At 41.8% G+C, this 19533-nt stretch overlaps 1 protein-coding gene across 1 annotated transcript in view; it reads right to left on the bottom strand.

Moving 5' to 3' along the window:
• Positions 1-14710, bottom strand: part of SDK1 (sidekick cell adhesion molecule 1) — a gene marked incomplete at its 5' end in the record, with an annotated part of 365000 nt that extends 350290 nt beyond the window's left edge. The window contains one exon of the mRNA XM_007447090.1: positions 14577-14710. Within this exon, the coding sequence (XP_007447152.1) occupies positions 14577-14710 (134 nt within the window). The remainder of the gene's footprint in view (positions 1-14576) is intronic.
• Between the last annotated feature and the right edge of the window lie 4823 nt (positions 14711-19533).

A 19533-nucleotide genomic window follows, 5' to 3' on the forward strand; every position in this document is an offset into this window, starting at 1 on the left:
CCCGCGTCTCCTGCATCGGCAGGCGGACTCCCAAGCACTGCGCCACCAGGGAAGCCCCGGGAGTCCTTTTTGTACACAGAGTGTTAGGCATTCGTACAGAACTGTCCTGTTTAATATGGTAGTCTCTGGACACGTGGGGTACTAAAATTAAAATAAATTGAAATTAATAAAATTAAAATTCCACTTTCTCAATGGCACTGGTCACATTTCAAGTACTCAATAGCCCCATGCAGGTACTGGCCACCACACTGTACAGTTCAAATAGAGAAGATCCCCATCATCACAGAAACTCCTACTGGCTCATAGGTCATGGCGCAAATGCTCCCAGCTCAGCAGCTAATGTGAAAGAACCAACGTAAGATTCAGAAACATTTCTCTCCAAAGAAGAGGGCCGTCAACACAAACACCCAATTACCTCAAGAGCGAAGAACCTTAATCTCTCCTCTAAAACACCTGCCCCTCACATAGCTCTACATCTGCAATAATTTCACATTCCACAATGAATGTTTTCCCAAAACAAAGACCAGTGTGCTCCACAGGAAGACTAGAGCCTCTGCCTCAGGAGGATGAGCTCAACTAAACAAACGGTTCAAACTGGGGAGGTGGCCAATTCGTCAAATAGTTTTTGAAGCCAGAAAAGTTTCTCTCCACTTTTAAATACCGGCTCATGTATTTTTAAGGTATTGTGCAGGCTAAAGGCAACACAGTCAAGGAGTAAACATATCCCACAAATGGCTAGTTTGGACTTCTGATATAGAGTAATACCCTAGGAAAGAAGCCACAAGAGGACGAAGGAATGGGGAGTGGTTATGGACTGAACTGTGTCCCCCTAAAATCCATATGTGGAAGCCCTAACCCCCTTGTGACTGGATTTGTAGACAGAGCCTCTAAGGAGGTAATTAAGGTACAATGAGGTAACAAGGCTGGGCCCCTATTTGACAGGACTGGTGTACTTATTAGAGAAGGAAAAGACGCCAGCCATCTCTCCATCCCTCGCTCTCTCTACCCTCCTGCCTTTCCCCCTCTCCCCATGGGTGCCCAGAGGACACAGAGAACACAGCCCTCTGCAAGCAGGGAGAGAGGTCTCACCAGAAAGCAACCCTCTGGCACCTGGCTCTTGGAGTTCCAGCCTCCAGAACTATGAGAAAATAAAAGTTATTTAAGCTGCCTTGTCTGTGGTATCTTGTTATGGCAGCCTGAGCTAATACAAGAGTCTTAACTTATATATCTAAGTTACTTTATGTATGCGTATATAAGTTATGTATATAACTTATACATAAGTTGTGAGGAAATCAATTTCTACAAATCACATACTGAATGGCTTAGAGATGAAGAACTTATTTTAATAGTCCATTGGTAAAGCAACTCGTTTTTTAAATTACCGTCTGACATACGGGGCTTGCAGAGCACGAGCGCTGCGTTATTTCACACAGCTCAGTCAGTTTTGCCCGCAGAAGGGCCCCACTCATGAGAATAATGACGCCTACGGCTTGAAGGCTATAATTCCACTGACTTGTTGTATTTATTTCCGACATAATCCATCTCTTGAAAATTTTCCATATTCTCTCCATAAAAGCCCACACTAATAGTCATATAAATAAGAACCATTGTGAACTCTTTTCAAAAGTTGCTTCAGAGACTTCCCTGGTGGTGCAGTGGTTAAGAACCCACCTACCAATGCAGGGGACACGGGTTTGAGCCCTTGTCCGGGAAGATCCCACATGCCGCGGAGCAACTAAGCCCGTGCACCACAACTACTGAGACTGTGCTCTGGAGCCCGTGAGCCACAACTACTGAGCCCGCATCCTGCAACTACTGGAGCCTGTGCTCCGCAACAAGAGAAGCCACCGCAATGAGAAGCCCGTGCACCCCAACGAAGAGTAACCCCCCCGCTCGCTGCAACTGGAGAAAGCCCGCGCATAGCAACGAAAACCCAATGCAGCCAAAAATAAATAAATTTTAAAAATTATTTTTTTTTAAAGTGTTGTTTCAACACACATTTTGCATATATTAACTCTACCTTTACCAACGCTATTGTTATAGCAGGCAAAGGATTAGAAATGGAAGTGGCGGAAACTCAGGATGTGTGGGAAAACCCCCATTCCCCAACTTGCCCATATTAAACGTGCTTTTGCTTGTCTTCCCGTCCCACCAAAGTAGGCTCTGATGGCAGAAACCAGTCTGCCTCGACCATCAGTATATTCTCAATGCCCAGCATAGTGCTGGCACTTACCAAGTACTCAATAAGTATATGCTGAATGAAGGAAATAATGGATGACGGATGGATGAACATTCTGGAAGAATCCGGGACTTAGTACATGTTTTGGGATAGGTGAGAGCTGGGGACACAGAAAGGCAGTGAGATAACTTTGTATGGAATTGAGAAGAAGAACCTGCCTTGGGGCAGGGAGTTCAAGGACACACAGGCTAATTTAATTCCCAAGTGAAAATGTCCAGCAACGCCACGGATTCTGTTCTCAGGGCCCGACGTCCCGACCACTGGGTCAGACGGGCGAGCTTTGTCCCCTGTCACCAGGGGCTGCATAATCTCTTGGATGAGGGAGAGACAGACACAGAGCGAAGCCGGAGACCAGTGAACCAAACAAAGTCACTAAACAGAGAAAAGTCAATAACTGAAGAGGTGCACAGGGGCAAGTCTCCCATTTTAGGGCATCTTTACTAAATCAGGCAAAGAACTTAAAAACTCAGAAGATAATCAGGATTTTAGAGTCACAGTGGACTTGAAATGATTCATCCAACTTTCCACTTCGCAAGGACTGAACACTGAGAAATGTCTGGAGAGAACATTTGACCAAAGGTGATACTTAAAGTCACAGAACCAATGAGTCCTCCAAGGAGAAGTAAACAGCAGAAAAACAAATGAAACATTGCACCCAAGGACTAGACAATGCAGAGTCCTCACACGTGGGGGTAAGGAGAACCAAAAAGAGCAAGAAACACCCAAAGAAAAGGAGCTGGAGGGAGAACAAGAACACAGTCAGTGAGAAGGTACCTGAGAAGCCAAAGGTGGGGAGAGATCAAGAATAGGAGAGTACAAATAGTGGCCCATTGCACAGGGTGAAGAATGAAGACAGGAAAAAAAGCAATGCATTTGGTTCCTAATTGCTTCATTCATTCACTGAATGAGTCTTTACGGAGTCCCTATTACTTTTCATGTATTCTTCTAGCTGCGTGGGAAAACAGACAAAAATCCCTGGCCTCGTGGAACTTCCGTTCTGGTGGAGATAAGACAGTACACATAAAAAGATGAGGTTGTAGGAGATGCCGACTTGCTGGGCGACACTCAAAGTGGAGACCAGGGGACCAGACAACAGGACAGAAGTTACAATGGTCCTCAGTCACACCGAGCACCGTCCTAGGCCAGATCTCTTCTTAATTATCTCACTGGTGCCGCATCTCTCCATACGTGAAAGGGAAGGTGAAAGTTCTGCTAACAATGCTCTTCTGACCTCGGAAGCAAAATTAATTGCTCCCTTGCCTGTGCTTCCACATTTTCCACCGAAGTCCGTTTCATTTGGCATTTAACACACTGTATTCTTGTCATTTGTTCATGGATCTGCCTCTCCTCAAGAAAAAGCAAGCTCAGGAAAGGCAAGAACCATGTGTCTCATTCATTTAGTTTCCTCAGTGTCAAGCATAATGCCTGGTAGATATGAGATGCTCAGTGTTTCTGAACAAAATACCAGAAAGGAAATCCGAATTTTTTTAAATGGGGGGGGGGGTGTTACACATTTTGGAACAAAAATGAGACACGAAGACCCTAAAAGTCAAAGGAAACGACCCTGCAGCACTTCTGACTGCTTTTCCTCAGATGTACAGGGATGAACACAGAAATGGTGTAGGGGGTGACTCCAGAACAGAGAAGTATGCAAGCTGTTCCCATAGTCATGATAAGGCTACTTTTCTATGCATCCTTGAGTGTTCTTCCAGGCTAGGGTGATATTCAAAATACTTAATGACCACCATGCCCACATGGTAGTGGTACCAACCAATTAACACAGAAGCCAGTGGAGGCACAATGGTTTCATATCCAGTCCTTCAGGTGCAGACTTCAGAGGTGGATACAATCCAGCTAATCTCAATGCCAGTACAGAGTTCAAGGAAGCAGAACTGTTGCCTTGATTTTCATCAAGAACATGCTTTCTGTCATAATTTTTTTGGTTGTAACTCAAATGAACAAAGAAATGAAAGGCTCTAAATATTTCCTATTCATTTTATATTTCTTTATGACAGTAATATTTTTGCATAATTTTTTTCTGAGGCCATTTTCTCTATTCGGTTTGGTCTTCCTGAGTAGACCAAAGCCATGTGAACCCCCTGAAACTCTCTTAAATGAGCTAATAACCAAAGGTCAACCTCTTTGTATGGTTTTTATACATAAATCATTCTGACTAATCAGTGTGCTTCCCAAAGTCTTAAGGAATGGAAAGGCAGAAGGCTGAATTCTGGAGCACATTTGTGCTGGAAACCTCCCCAAATGAGAGCAAATCTTTGTGTGATTCAGCCCTGTCTGAATTGATATAGCCATGGAGTGACACACTGACAGGGAGATATATTAGCGTGTGCAACAATCTTTCAAGGAAAGTGAAAGGAGAAGCATAGTGTGGGCCACTTAATACCAGATGGGACGCAGCTCAACAAACTCCATTATCAGTAAAACAGGCAAGCAAACAAACAAACAACCCACTCCACGGGGTCAGCTGAATGCGTTGCCACCACTGACATTTCTTTTCAAGTTCTAACTCCTACTCCGAAGTCCAAGTTGGGGACCAAAATGAAAAAAATAGTCATTCTTTCAAGTCTTTCACTAGAGTTTATGTACTTCTGGGTTTTTGCTTGTATCTTGTTCCCTCGGAAAATCACACAGTGCGGCCTTCAGACTCGCCAGGGGGTCATTCATGTCTATGACTAAGGTGAACCAGAAAATCCCCAGCTCACTTTTTTATGACTTTATAAAACTATGCAAAATAATAGTCCTCAGAATCCACCTTAAGAAGCTACACTTGCCAGATATTCCCGGGCCAACTGCAAGTTACACTGACAATCAAAAGTCACATTTCTTACACTCTCTGATGACCTGCTTTGCCACATATAGAGCTACACTAGGCTCTGACTGTGGGAACTGATTTTGTGCCAAGGAGGATATTTCTGAAGATCATAAAAGGTAAGAGGGTATAAGCAGAATAATTACCTGAAATAACAGAGACTCACAGGCAGAGACCATTGCTAAGAACTCACTAATCGGAACACAGAAAGAGTCTACATCTTAAGATAAATTCCTGGCTTCTATTATTTCTGATATAAATTCCATCTTTTTTTAACATCTTTATTGGAGTATAATTGCTTTACAGTGGTGTGTTAGTTTCTGCTGTATAACACAGTGAATCAGCTATACATATACATATATCCCCATATCTCTTCCCTCTTGTGTCTCCTTCCCACCCTCCCTATCCCACCCCTCTACATCTCAGAATCAAAGTGTTCTTGGAAAAGTGGGGAATCCAGCACTTTGGATCTGGTAATGGTCTTCACAGGAGCTAAGTGGACTTTCACTTTAACAATACTTTAAACAATTTTCTTAAGGCTTGATTTAATATTCTCAGCTACTGTGCAAAGATCTCCAATTTTACTTACCTGCTGTAATTGCCTTCTATAAGAGCCTTCTAGAACATCATTTATTGTGATCAGTAATAAAACATTATGACTAAGTGGTAAAGGTAGCTCTCAGCTGTTATCAGAAGGTGACCAAATGTCAGGCTGCATACACAAAGCAGCAACCAGATTAAGGACTTTCAACATGATTTTAAAAATTGAAAACAATTCTGCAATATAAATAATCTACAAGCTGGAGTTCAAAAACCTCAAAAACTCTTAAGGAAGAGAAGCTAACCAGATGTCTCTGAATTAACAGATTCAGAATATTGAACTCATTCATAAAAGGAAAGAGCACTGGGAAGTGTGCGTCATTTGTATTCAGTGACTGAGAAAATTGTATTTACAACTAACGACTAGTTCTGTGGGTCTCATCTCAGCCGATAACCATTACTTTGCTTGAGGTTTCCCCAAACAAGATGTATAAAGAATAGATGTTAAAGTTCATAAAATGGTTGTAAGGAAAATTCAGTTTTCTATCCCCGTTGTGTGTGCCCTCTAAAAATTTCTTATCCTTCCATATCAATTAGAGTGTCAGAGAAATCAGACAAAGTACATTGGTGAATGTAATATCCAAAGTGATCAGAGCTAGGAAGATACTTACTGCATGAGTAAGTTAAAATGTTGAGTCACTCTCCATATAAGGTTTGAAATGTTATGCTTCCATATTATGAGCCTAGAGTGAAATGATCTTAAATTCTCAGTCACCTAAATTCAGGATGTGGCTGAAGACTGGATCCAGAGCCAAGGGTAAAAGTCATTAGGGTTACTTCTATTTACAGTTCTAAAACTGCCACAATTAAAAGAGTCCTCTGATTAAATATCTGAATATAATCATTTAAATTGGTATGGTTAACAAAGCGGCAGGAGGGGAGGTGGTTTGGAGAAATTGTTAAAGTTGAGTTCTGGCATCAACACAGAAGCTCTCGCTTTTTAAAGCACAGCCAAGCTCCTCTGAGGCCGGGTGTGTAAGAGCCCTTGATGGAGAATCTCCAGTGCAAAAGGAGGGCTGACTCGGAGGACGCTACTCTTCCTGAGTTTGGCCTTTTCCTTGGACTTCCCTCATCTGTACACGTGTTGGCACCAAGGGCTCGCCCAGCCTCCTTCCAGGAGAAACGAGGGGGTTTGGGAGGCAAATAAACCTTGACTTGAATTCTCAGCTCCCCATTTACTATTCTTGGGATTTTCCATCACTAACCTAACTTAGGGCCTTGGTGCCCTCAGCTTTGAAACAGGTTGGTCATTAAGGCACCGGGCTAACGTGGAAGGAAGGTGCACATGAACGCCTGTCACCAGCTCAAAGAGCACCAGTGCCCTTCCTCTACCTATGCCCTTGGGGAATCACTTAACAGCTTATTTGTAAATTCTCATCAAATCTGATATAGCTTAGAACAGCTTTGCTCTTATGTCACCTAAAACTATCACTTCCACAGTTCAAGGTGACATATAAAGGTTTTCAACACAGATTTGAAGAACTGCAAAGAATATAATATCCAGTGTATTTTAATATTCTAGTATATTTTAGTAATATAAACGACTGCAGCACTCTTTTATATGTATCCAAAGGAACCTAAATATTTGATAGAGTAGGTCTAAGGATTTGATACACAGCATCACTCATTTAAACAATACATGAACAAGCACTAGTTTTTAATATCAGAAAGTTTACATCATTTCTGTTTTTCTTCCTGAACTGGTATTTCCATTCTACTCCTCCCACAGAATTTTATCTTAATCTACTATATTTAAGGATTCAAAGTATGTTATTGATCATCCTATCATAGCCTCTGAAAAAAGTATATATATAAATTAAAAATTCCCAGCAACCATATGACTCTGGGGTTAAAAAAAAAACCCTCTTGGATTGAGTTATTGCTACAATAATTATATGCAGTCTATAAAAGATAAATACATGTATAACAAATTTTGATGAATATTATATATAAACGAAAAAAAATCACTGGAAATGCATCTCTCCATGAGACGGATGCAAAGTTTACCCTAATTCTAATCCTACTTTTCTTTTTTGTAGAAATAACTGCTGGGAAATTTTGCTCATAGCAAAAAGTAGATGAGAATGAAGGGAATTTTGTTACCGAAATCTCTCTTAATTGTTTTAACACCTCCGAGTATACCAAAAGTCACAGGGTAATTTATTAGTTAGGATAGACCACTTTTTGTTCCAATAACAAATAAACCCTGAAATCTCAGTGCTTAGCACACCAAGTTTTATTTCGCACTTGTATCGAGTCCCATTCAGCCGGGGTGATTCTCCAGGGCTGTTCTTTCCATGCACTAATTCAGCCTCTGGGCAGCTTCTGCCTGGCGGCTCTACCATCTCCATGTGTGGCCCGGCCACTGTGGGCCCCGGGGGGAAGGCAGAGCATGAAGGTGACTTGCTGGCTCTTAAACACATGGCCTGGAAGTGACACACTCCCTTCTACTCCACATTGAGTGGAGTTAGTCAGTGGCTCCAAACTGCAGGTGGGCTGGAAATGTCTTCTCCTAAGAGAAAGGGGACTTTCTATCACTTAGCAATCAATCACCAGAAATTATCTGTAATAAAATGTCAGCTGACAATGCATTTGGGTGTTGCCTCATTTGGTAGACAGCAGGGAATTGAAGACTCCCGATTTATAAAATGATTTATTTCCCAGTTACTAGAGCACTTCACTTTCCCAGTTCTGACACTGATATTTAGAATTTTCCCTTTGTTTGGCACCTGGAAGTTTGTAGCCTCAGATAATGCCTGTACTAAAGATATGGGATGGATGTGACATGTGCCCATAAGAGAAGAGCCCCCTGACACACAGGCATCCTCAGGATGATCTGATTTTAATTTTTTTAATTTTTTAATTTATTATTATTATTTTTGGCCTTGCTGCAGCTTGCAGGATCTTAGTTCCCCAACCTGGGATTGAACCTGGACCTCGGCAGTGAGAGCGTCAAGTCCTAACCGCTGGACCGCCAGGGAATTAATTCCCAGGATGATCTGATTTTAGAAAGTGTGTAAGAAATCACCTGGAGACAGATGTCCTGAGGATTATACGTGCCTGCTTACCCTCTTGGAGACCTGTGTGCACCCTGAGAGGCACTCATAGCCCGATCTGAAGAGTGCTGCTTTGGGAGAGTGAGGACGTTGGGCATCCCAAATGTGTCAAAAGTTGAGGGCAAACTACAATTCACGGTTTAACCCGATGCCCTAAGATTTACCAAGGGTGAAATCAGGCTGAAATAAGTCACAGAGGGGAAAAGAAAGACAGACTGCGATGAGGAGAGATGGGAATTCCATGGAAAGAACATGAGTAGAAAACAAAAATAACCCAGTTTTGTCTTGTGGAGGTGGGAAGAGAATTGGGGCCTCATTATTTTTTAATCACTTTGTCGTTTTTTTCTCAAGTCTGGCTGAGAATCCCCAGCTGTGCTCTTCTCCTGAACCTCATTCACCACCGTTTATACATACATTGGGTTCGGAAACAAACTATTAGGACTGGCATTTTCATTCCTGTCTTGGAACTGAAACCATAAGAAGAAAACAAATCCCTAATGCAGATGGGGTCTATCAGTGGGATGGCTCCGTCACATTTTGCATGCAAGCTGCCCCAAGGGACATCTAAAAATTCTCATTTTCAAGGTGCATAGGATGCCTTCCTACATCTGTTTGCTTTCAGAACTTTCCAATGGGCTGTGGTTTCACTTTTGCCCCGGTAGGTGGATTTACGTATCTGTGTACTTAGTTTTAACTAAACTAACTCTCACAGGGTAGATAACTGGATACAAAAGTACACATGGGAAGAAATCACGGATGTGAGTTACTCACAAGTCTAGCACAAATGAGCGACACAGACACAAATGGCAACATTGACACCTGTGCTCTTCATCAGCCACGTTCCAGGACAAATGGTCCTCTGTAATCAGATGTTGGAAGAACTTGTCCAGAGAAAAACTATCAGGAAGACGAAGTAAAGTATGGATTTTCATTCACAAACTGTGTATTTGCTGTGAGACATGAACTAAAGATAGAATGAAACTTTCATGATTAACAAGATGCTGTTTATTTCTCACCTTTCAGTATTTCACCTTTTTGTATGATAGCTAAACACTCATACTTTATAAACAGCTCAGTATGCATATACCAGGGGTGAATGTCAAGGCTTCCTTACTGATGGTGTGCCTATAAAAAGGCTTCAGAGACCACAGCCTAGACTTAGCTCCTTCCATAACCAGCTCCGGGAGGTCTGGGCAGAGCATGTCTTATGCTTCATTACATACCCTACTTAGCAGGTCAACGCATGCTAAACGATTAAACTCATCATTCTACTGTAACGTACACTTCCTGCTTATGTTTCTGAAAATTCTGGCAGTAAAGTACCATTTACCCTATAAAGCCATAGCTGGATCTGAAATTGGTCATTTATAATATAGACACTGTCTCAGGACTGCTCTTTAATAACACTTCAAACCGTTCCTATGGCTTTGGCCATCCAATTCATGTCAAAGAAAAACTGAAAGGCTTTTATGCCTGGCCCTTCTCTCCCTATAATGTTAGAAGCATGAAGAAAATAAGACAGAAATTTATCCGGGCACACAAAAGCCATGTTTTACAGGGCAGTCCTCTTGGACGACTGCTCCTAGACATTATTCTCAGGAATTCACTTTCAACTACTAACCATACATGAGGTCTGCGGTTAAATTAGAATTATAGAGGACAAAAGAATGTTAAGTGGTCGTCAGAACTGAAAGCAAGGGTTTGCCAGCCTGAAGGAGGATCAGTTGAAATGATACCCCATCTGCAAATGTTGTTTGAGGAGCAGACATTAAAATGAGAGAGGCAAAAAAACGCAGGAAGGAGAGAGGCAGTCATTTCTTTTCTAATTTAAGCTTCATCTCCAGCAGAGAATCTCATTACGCTGGACATTCCGAAGATTGGGTCAGAGCTGATGATGTGTCTAAGGTATGTACAATGGCATTTAAACAATAATTAGTTAATCACTGTACAGAATTCTTCTCATCTTCAAAAGGAAACTCTCATTTACATATTAATTCAGTTTGGAAGACCTGATCCACACAAGTTAACTCAATGTAAAATCTTTAAAGTGAAAACCAAAAACAGGTTGACAGGTGTATAAAGCTTGCCTGAGTTTGACCTCAGAATGGAAATGTGTACTCTCAGGCGAATTCATCCCATTCTTTTTCTGGTGTGCAGCTGAGCCACGGGAGCCAGCGATGAAAAATTCATGCAGGGTGCTTCAGCAGTCCCACCTATGGCCTGAACATCTGCTGGCTTCACGTCACATTAAAACTTCAAAGTGAATCCACCCCTGCGATGGTGGCAAGCTTTCACTGGGAGCAGGAGAACGGATAGCTCAGAGCAGTCCTCTCCTTCCCGACAGGAAATACCTGGTAGAACATGCTGTAACTTACCCTCTTAACCACATAAAAGGGCGGGGGTGGGGGGAAGTTAAGGGATAATAATGCACAAAACAGCAGGCGGTACCATGACGGGGCTGCATTTCACTTCTAATTGTCATGCTTTTTAAAATTTTTCTTTATTTTTATCTCAACCGTCTTTATCTTTTGCTTCCCATAAGCTTCAAGTGCAGCCAGAATATTCAGCAGCTGAAAAGGTGGTGAGGTTTTGAACTCTCAAGTACACAGGTGTTTGGGAAAATCTGTCATCTCCTCCTGTCAGCTGGGGGATAGAGCATCACGCACTTTGATGTTTCGAGGCAAGGCTGGCCCTGGGTGCTACTCCACCTCGACACTAGGCTGTCCCTGCAGGAGGAACAGTTTATTATGACGACTGCAAACAAGAGGTGGGCCACGTAGCACTTTCCACTTTTAAATTAATTACAGTGCAATCCACCAGGAATTTAATTTCCAGTACCCTACCACCTTGATCGTATTCACTACAGAAATGTTCCCTACTTTATTCTCCTGATGCCAAGGGAAAATTTATCATTGTTAAATGATAATTGGCTGTAATATCTTTAGATTCTTCAGAATTGCTGGCTGGCAAGTTTTTTAAGTTTTTCATCAATCTTGTTTGGTGTTTTTACAAAGCCTACATTAGAAAAAAAAAAAAAGATGTCTAAGCCTGCAGAACACACTGCATCTTACTACCTGCATGAATAGGTCTTGAGAGTATCTAATTTCATAATAAATCTGGTGGGGTTGTGCACCCTCCATATTTCACAGCCTCACATGGTGCTGGCAGGGAAGTCCTGAACTGCAGTTTCCGCCCTTACAGCGTTCGTTGCAGTCCAGAAAGGAGCAAATTTAAACAATTAATTCTGGGGAATTCCCTAACAGTCCGGTGGTTAGGACTCGAGCCTCCACTCTCCACAGGGTGCAAGAGTTCAATCCCTGGTGGAGGAACTAACATCCCACAAACCAAGTAGCATGGCCGAAAAGATGAAAACATAAGTAAATAAAAATGAAAATAAATAAACAGGGACTTCCCTGGTGGCGCAGCGGTTAAGAATCCACCTGCCAGGGTTCGATCTCTGGTCCGGGAAGGTCCCACATGTCGCGGAGCAACTAAGCCCGTGCGCCACAATTACTGAGCCTGCGCCCTAGAGCCCGTGGGCCACAACTACTGAGCCCACGTGCCTAGAGCCCGTGCTCCACAACAAGAGAAGCCACCGCAATGAGAAGCCCGCACACCGCAACAAAGAGCAGCCCCCGCTCGCCGCAACTAGAGAAAGCCCACGCACAGCAACGAAGACCCAACGCAGCCAAAAATAAATAAATAAAATTTTTAAAAAGAGACTATTTAAAAAAATAAATAAATAATCAATTCTGGGGTTTTCTGCAGATTTATCAAGATTTCTGATCTTTAGAGGTTTTCAAAATAGAATTTTAGTGAGAAAATGCATGATTGGGTGCCCTTTAAATTTCAGGTAAATCTAACACATCAACAGTGAGGTTCACCCAAGAATTCAAATAAGGCCGTTTCCTCAACCTCCTTACTTGTCACATTTTACCTGGTCCCCATAAAAAGCAAAGAACACAGACGGGGACAGAATGCAGGTTTTCTCCTAAGATTTAAAATAAGTCCGTGCATACCATCAGCTTCTTTATATCTCACCTTCTACACATTTTACCCAGTGCCAATGAAAAGATAAAACTACACAAGGGAACGAAATGCAAGGCAGTTAATTATAATATTTATGAGCTGCTTCCAATATGCTTCTTGGTTAGAAACTGAAATTATTAAAAATTTACATATTCCAATTATCTAACGCATGGTATGGTGTTAGTACGGCAACTTACAAATTCACTGTATTCGTTTTATTTTCTACTGGCTTTGTAGAGTAGGCATGTAGGAAACTACTAGGTGCAGACTATTTCATACCTTCGTGATGTTAGCATCAAGTTAACCAGAATATTTGTGGAATTTTTTTCCCCCTCTTCTAATAGACTAAGGTCAATTTTTGTGTTTCTGACTCAGAATTCCACCAATTTGACCTATTATTATCCTGGTATGTATATTACAACTGAGTGCTGAATCAGATTTGCTAAACAGAATAAATGGCTCTAATTATAAAAGTTGGAAGTCATTAAAATTATCACAATATATTTAATAACAAAATCTCCATCTTTTATTTATTTTATTTATTAATACTGAAAAATCTCCATAAATCACATTCTTTTTCTACTATGATTCTTGATTCATAGGGTCCTTTAAATAGCAGTACAACATGCACTGGACTCTGTGAGCCCTACACCTAATCGATGGACACAACTCTCCAAAGTACCGCAAAGGCCCCGCTGATGGCCAGATCTGCACCGCCTGTGGTCTGGGGCTGAGGACTCAACTCCTAGAAATTAGGAGCTGGTGGCAGGGTGGTGGCCACCTAGGAGCACTTGCCGGGCAGGTGCGGGGCATGTGGGAGCACACACAGTTAATGCCCACCGTCTCCTGACCATGGTGCTGTTCACCCAGTAAACTCTGTTAGGCCTAAAGCAACTGTATCCCTCAAGGACCAGGAGAAGCAAACACTGCGGTCTATCCCGCATATGAAACAAAACTTTTCAAACTACCCGAAGGGGAAAGCCATTCTTTCAAGGTGGTTTTTAAAAACATGACACCTACCACTATACAGACAAATCCACTTAACTCACTCTTGTATGACATGATAATAATATTTTGAAATCTACCATGACCATTTCCCAACTGTATTTTCTCAACAGCATAATCACTGCATTTCATACCATGAAGCGTCACGCAGCAGACATTTGGTGGCATCTCTGAGATGCACCTTTTGCTCTCTTTTGGCTCCGAGTTCTTGCTTCTGGTCATGTCCCCCTTCTCCGGCAATCAACTCTTCCTAGTAGAATTTCTGGAGCCTTCTTTCAAAGGCCAAATATTTAAACTAAGTTGCCTCAAACCAAAACATCCTTAAATTAACTGAACATTTAACTGTGATGTGTGTGTAGTTTCTTCATGATCTGGGCTTTTAGATACTCTTAAGATATACTCCTAATTTTAACACAACTTAGTATATATATTTTCTCAAAGATTTTTTTTTTTCATTAAAGTAAAAGAAACATAACCTGTGGCCTAATCGAGTCTCAAGTTTCATGGATACAACTCCTTATAAGCCAAAAGATGTTTTGTTGTTGTTAAAAACCATACACATTAGCAGAGTACAAAAGCAAAAATGTTATTTCAAATTCCCCCAAACAAATAAGATCCTGCATTTAGAATTACTGGTCAGATTCACATTTTCTGCCTATCAGTTCAAAGAAAGCAACTATAGACATTGGATCAATACTGAACCGTAACCACTAACCCAGAGAGGTAAGATTTATTGAAAAATGCCCCATGAGATGGTGGTTATTAATTAAATCCAGAATTCACTGCTTTCACAATGACCATGTGGGATTTTGTCACTCACCTGCTATGCTCAGGTGAATGAGCGGGCTGGTCTTGTTCTCCCCGTTCCTCTCGTTGACAGCCTGCACGTAGTAAGCCCCTGCGTCGCTGGCTGTCGCTGCCAGGATCACCAGCTGGTTCTCCAGCGTGATGGCTCTGCGTCAGAGAAGAGAAGAGACAGTGTCAAGGCTGGTCCATGGAGCTCCGTATTTGTAAGACAGATTAATTTACCAGGCCGACCATAAGGGAATGTCCAGAGTTGTTATTGTTGTTGTTGTTGTTTTAAAGGTTAAAAAAAGATCTGGAAGGACAAAAACAAATCCCCAGGCCAACCTGAGGAAAGAGGTGGTGGCTGAGCCTGCTGAGGTCCAATGCTGCGCTGGCCTCTGCCAGGGGCCTGGGAGCCCCAGGCGCCATGTCCGTACCAACTCTGGTTGTGCAGAAGATGGCCTTTTGGAACATACACATCCAGAGTTTGTTGCAACTCAAAGGTTCCTCTGGGAATTCGTAACAAGACAGGTTAGAAGAAACTCTGGAAGAGCTAGCCTTTTTCTTTCAGGCAGGGCTCTGTGATCACACTGGACCACCAAACCCTGGACCCGGGGTGACGAAATTTATTGTGATTTCTCCACTCCCAGGGAGCCTCATTAGAGATTTTGTACATCTATTTATAGACTAACGGGTAGAAGAAAATTTGTTACTGGGCACAGTGCTGACCCCTTCAACTCAATTTCCCCATAATTACTAACCCCAGGGCTGCATATTCTCCACCTCTGCTATCTCCCCACGCCCTCAGGTGCAGACCAACAGTCTAGGTGATCATCCCTGAACCCTTCTCATATACTCCAATTCTACTGTGTAAAGGAATCTCTGAGACACATTTGGCCCACCCTCCTTCTCTTAAGAAATGAGAAAACAGAGGATCAGAGAGGTTAAGTTGTTTCTCCAAGGTAAAACAGCAAGGTAACAATACCAGAGGGAGGACTAGGTCTTCTCACATGGAGACTGGTGCTCTGCCAACCACACCATACACAGACTCTCGCCCTTACTTATTTAAAAGCAGCAGCAGAAGAAAAACAACCAAGACACCAATTCCATAAAAATCCAAACAGTCTTTCAGTAAATGGGCGCCCCAGTATCCTTTGCTCATGTTATAGTTCTATATTCTTTTTACTAGTTAAGGAGGTTGGGGGGTAGAACCTGCTAAAAATCAAAAACACAAAAAACAAAGGTAAGTGATCTTCTCCTTGGCTGGTGAAGTGCACTTTGAGGGTCAGACACATTCTGAGCACCAAACTGTCATTTAGCCTACACTCGGATGCTCAAAACACTAGGAAACTCCTGGGACCCTGGAGTCCCACAACTGCGTCACGCTACGGATGAATAGTTTTATTTGTTCATTTTTAATGCTAGATAGTCATAACCCTTCTAGAGTCAGCTAAACTAAGATCTCTATTCTAGTAACATAAAAAAACATGCAGGGTGTAAAACCGGGGCCTCGGACGTAAACTGGGTGCCTCAGACGTAAAACTGGAGTCACTGATGTAAATCCGTGACCTCGGACGTGAATCCGGGACACAGATGCCTGTCAAGCCCAGGCGGAGTCCATGGAGCACTGGGTGGTGCGGGTGGCACAGATGGCCCAGCTCTGACCCTGAGGACACCAGTCCGCCACTCTGCCCCTCCGGCAGCTCTGGGTCCCCATCGCCACACACCAGCCAGGTGGTTCCAGGGATCTGGATGTCCGTGTCTTTGGCGGACCATTACTTCGCCTGCCACATGCTTGTGGGATCCTGGTTCCCAGGCCAGAGGTCGGGCCCGAGCTCCTGTGGTGGGAGCTCCAAGTCCAAACTGCTGGACTAACAGAGAACCTCAGACCCCAGGGAATATCAATCGGAGTGAGGCTTCCCAGAGGTCCTCCTCTCAGCACCAAGATACAGCTCTATCCAACTGCCTGCAAACTCCACTGCTGGATGTCTCAGGCCAAACAACCAGTAAGACAGGAATATAGCACCATCCATCAAAAAAAAAAAAAAAATGAAACAACAAAAAATTATGTTACAGATGAAGGAGCAAGGTAAAAACCTACAAGACCAAATAAATGAAGATGAAATAGGCAACCTACCTGAAAAAGAATTCAGAGTAATGATAGTAAAGATGATCCAAAATCTCGGAAACAGAATGGAGAAAATACAAGAAACATTTAGCAAGGATCTAGAAGAACTAAAGAGCAAACGAACAGTGATGAACAACACAATTACTGAAATTAAAAATACTCTAGAAGGAATCAATAACAGAATAACTGAGGCAGAAGAACAGAGAAGTGAGCTGGAAGATAAAAATCGCGGAAATAACTGCCAGGGAGCAGAATAAAGAAAAAAGAATGAAGAGAACTGAGGACAGCCTCAGACCCTCTGGGACATTAAACACACCAACATTCGAATTATAGGGGTCCCAGAAGAGGAAGAGAAAAAGAAAGGGTTTGAGAAAATATTTGAAGAGATTAGAGTCGAAAACTTCCCTAACACGGGAAAGGAAACAGTCAATCAAGTCAAGGAAGCACAGAGAGTACCGTACAGGATAAACCCAAAGAGAAACATGCCGAGACACATTAATAATCAAACTATCAAAAATAAAATACAAGGAAAAAATATTAAAAGCAGCAAGGGAAAAGCAACAAATAACATAAGGTTAACAGCTGATTTTTCAGCAGAAACTCTGCAAGCCAGAAGGGAGTGGCAGGACATATTTAAAGTGATGAAAGGGAAAAACCTACAACCAAGATTACTCTACCCAGCAAGGATCTCATTCACATTCGATGGAGAAATTAAAACCTTTATAGATAAGCAAAAATTAAGAGAATCCAGCACCACCAAACCAGCTTTACAACAAATGCTAAGGGAAGGAAACTCAAGAGAAGGAAAAGACCTACAAAACAAAGCCAAAACAGTTAAAAAATGGTAATAGGAACGTACATATTGACAATTACCTTAAATGTAAATGGATTAAATACTCCAACCAAAAGACACAGACTGTCTGAATGGATACAAAAACAAGACCTGTCCATATGCTGTCTACAAGAGACCCACTTCAGACCTAGGGACACATACAGACTGAAAGTGAGGGGAGGGAAAAAGATATTCCATGCAAATGGAAATCAAAAGAAAGCTGAAGAAGCAATTCTCATATCAGGCAAAATAGACTTTAAAATAAAGACTATTACAAGAGACAAAGAAGAACCCTACATAATGATCAAGGGATCAATCCAAGAAGAAGATATAACAATTGTAAATATTTATGCACCCAACACAGGAGCACCTCAATACATAAGGCAAATGCTAACAGCCATAAAAGGGGAAATCAACAGTAACACAATAATAGTCAGGGACTTTAACAGCCCACATCCACCACTGAACAGATCATCCAAAATGAAAATAAAGAAGGAAACACAAGCTTTAAATGACACATTAAACAAGATGGACTTAATTGATATTTTTAGGACATTCCATCCAAAAACAATAGAATACACTTTCTTCTCAAGTGCTCATGGAACACTGTCCAGGATAGACCATATCTTGGGTCACAAATCAAGCCTTGGTAAATTTAAGAAAATTGAAATCGTATCAAGTATCTTTTCCGACCACAATGCTATGAGACTAGATATCAATTACAGGAAAAAAACTGTAAAAAATACAAACACATGGAGGCTAAACAATACACTACTCAATAACGAAGTGATCACTGAAGAAATCAAAGAGGAAATCAAAAACTACCTAGAAACAAATGACAATGAAAACACAACGATCCAAAACCTATGGGATGCAGCAGTTCTAAGACGGAAGTTTATAGCAATACAATCCTACCTCAAGAAACAAGAAAAATTCTCAAAAAAAACAACGTAACCTTACACCTAAAGCAATTATAGAAAGAACAACAACAACCCCCCCCCCCCAAAGTTAACAGAAGGAAAGAAATCATAAAGATCAGATCAGAAATAAATGAAAAAGAAATGAAGGAAATGATAGCAAAGATCAATAAAACTAAAAGCTTGTTGCTTGAGAAGATAAACAAAATTGATAAACCTTTAGCCAGACTCATCAAGAAAAAAAGGGAGAAGACTCCAATCAACAGAATTAGAAATGAAAAAGGAGGGGCTTCCCTGGTGGCACAGTGTTGAGAGTACGCCTGCCAATGCAGGGGTCACGGGTTCGTGCCCCGGTCCAGGAAGATCCCACATGCCGCAGAGCAGCTGGGCCCATGAGCCATGGCCGCTGAGCCTGCACGTTCAGAGCCTGTGCTCTGCAACGGGAGAGGCCATAACAGTGAGAGGCCTGCGTACCACAAAAACAAAAACAAAAGAAATGAAAAAGGAGAAGTAACAACTGACACTGAAGAAATACAAAGGAGAGAATACTACAAGCAACTATATGCCAATAAAATGGACAACCTGGAAGAAATGGACAAATTCCTAGAAAAGCACAACCTTCTGAGACTGAACCAGGAAGAAACAGAAAATATAAGCAGACCAATCACAAGTGCTGAAATTGAAACTGTAATTAAAAATCTTCCAACAAGCCAAAGCCCAGGACCAGATGTCTTCACAGGTGAATTCTATCAAACATTTAGAGAAGAGCTAACATCTATCCTTCTCAAGCTCTTCCAAAATACAGCAGAGGGAGGAACACTGCCAAACTTATTCTACGAGGCCACCATCACCCTGATACCAAAACCAGACAAAGATGTCACAAAAAAAGAAATTATAGGCCAATATCTCTGATGAACATAGATGCAAAAATCCTCAACAAAGTACTAGCAAACAGAATCCAACAGCATATTAAAAGGATCATACATCATGATCAAGTGGGGTTTATCCCAGAAATGCAAGGATTCTTCAATATACACAAATCAATCAATGTGATACACCATATTAACAAATCGAAGGATAAAAACCATATCATCATCTCAATAGATGGAGAAAA

The sequence above is a fragment of the Lipotes vexillifer genome, unplaced genomic scaffold (assembly GCF_000442215.2).
Source record: "Lipotes vexillifer unplaced genomic scaffold, Lipotes_vexillifer_v1.1 scaffold625, whole genome shotgun sequence".
Lineage (NCBI taxonomy): Eukaryota > Metazoa > Chordata > Mammalia > Artiodactyla > Lipotidae > Lipotes > Lipotes vexillifer.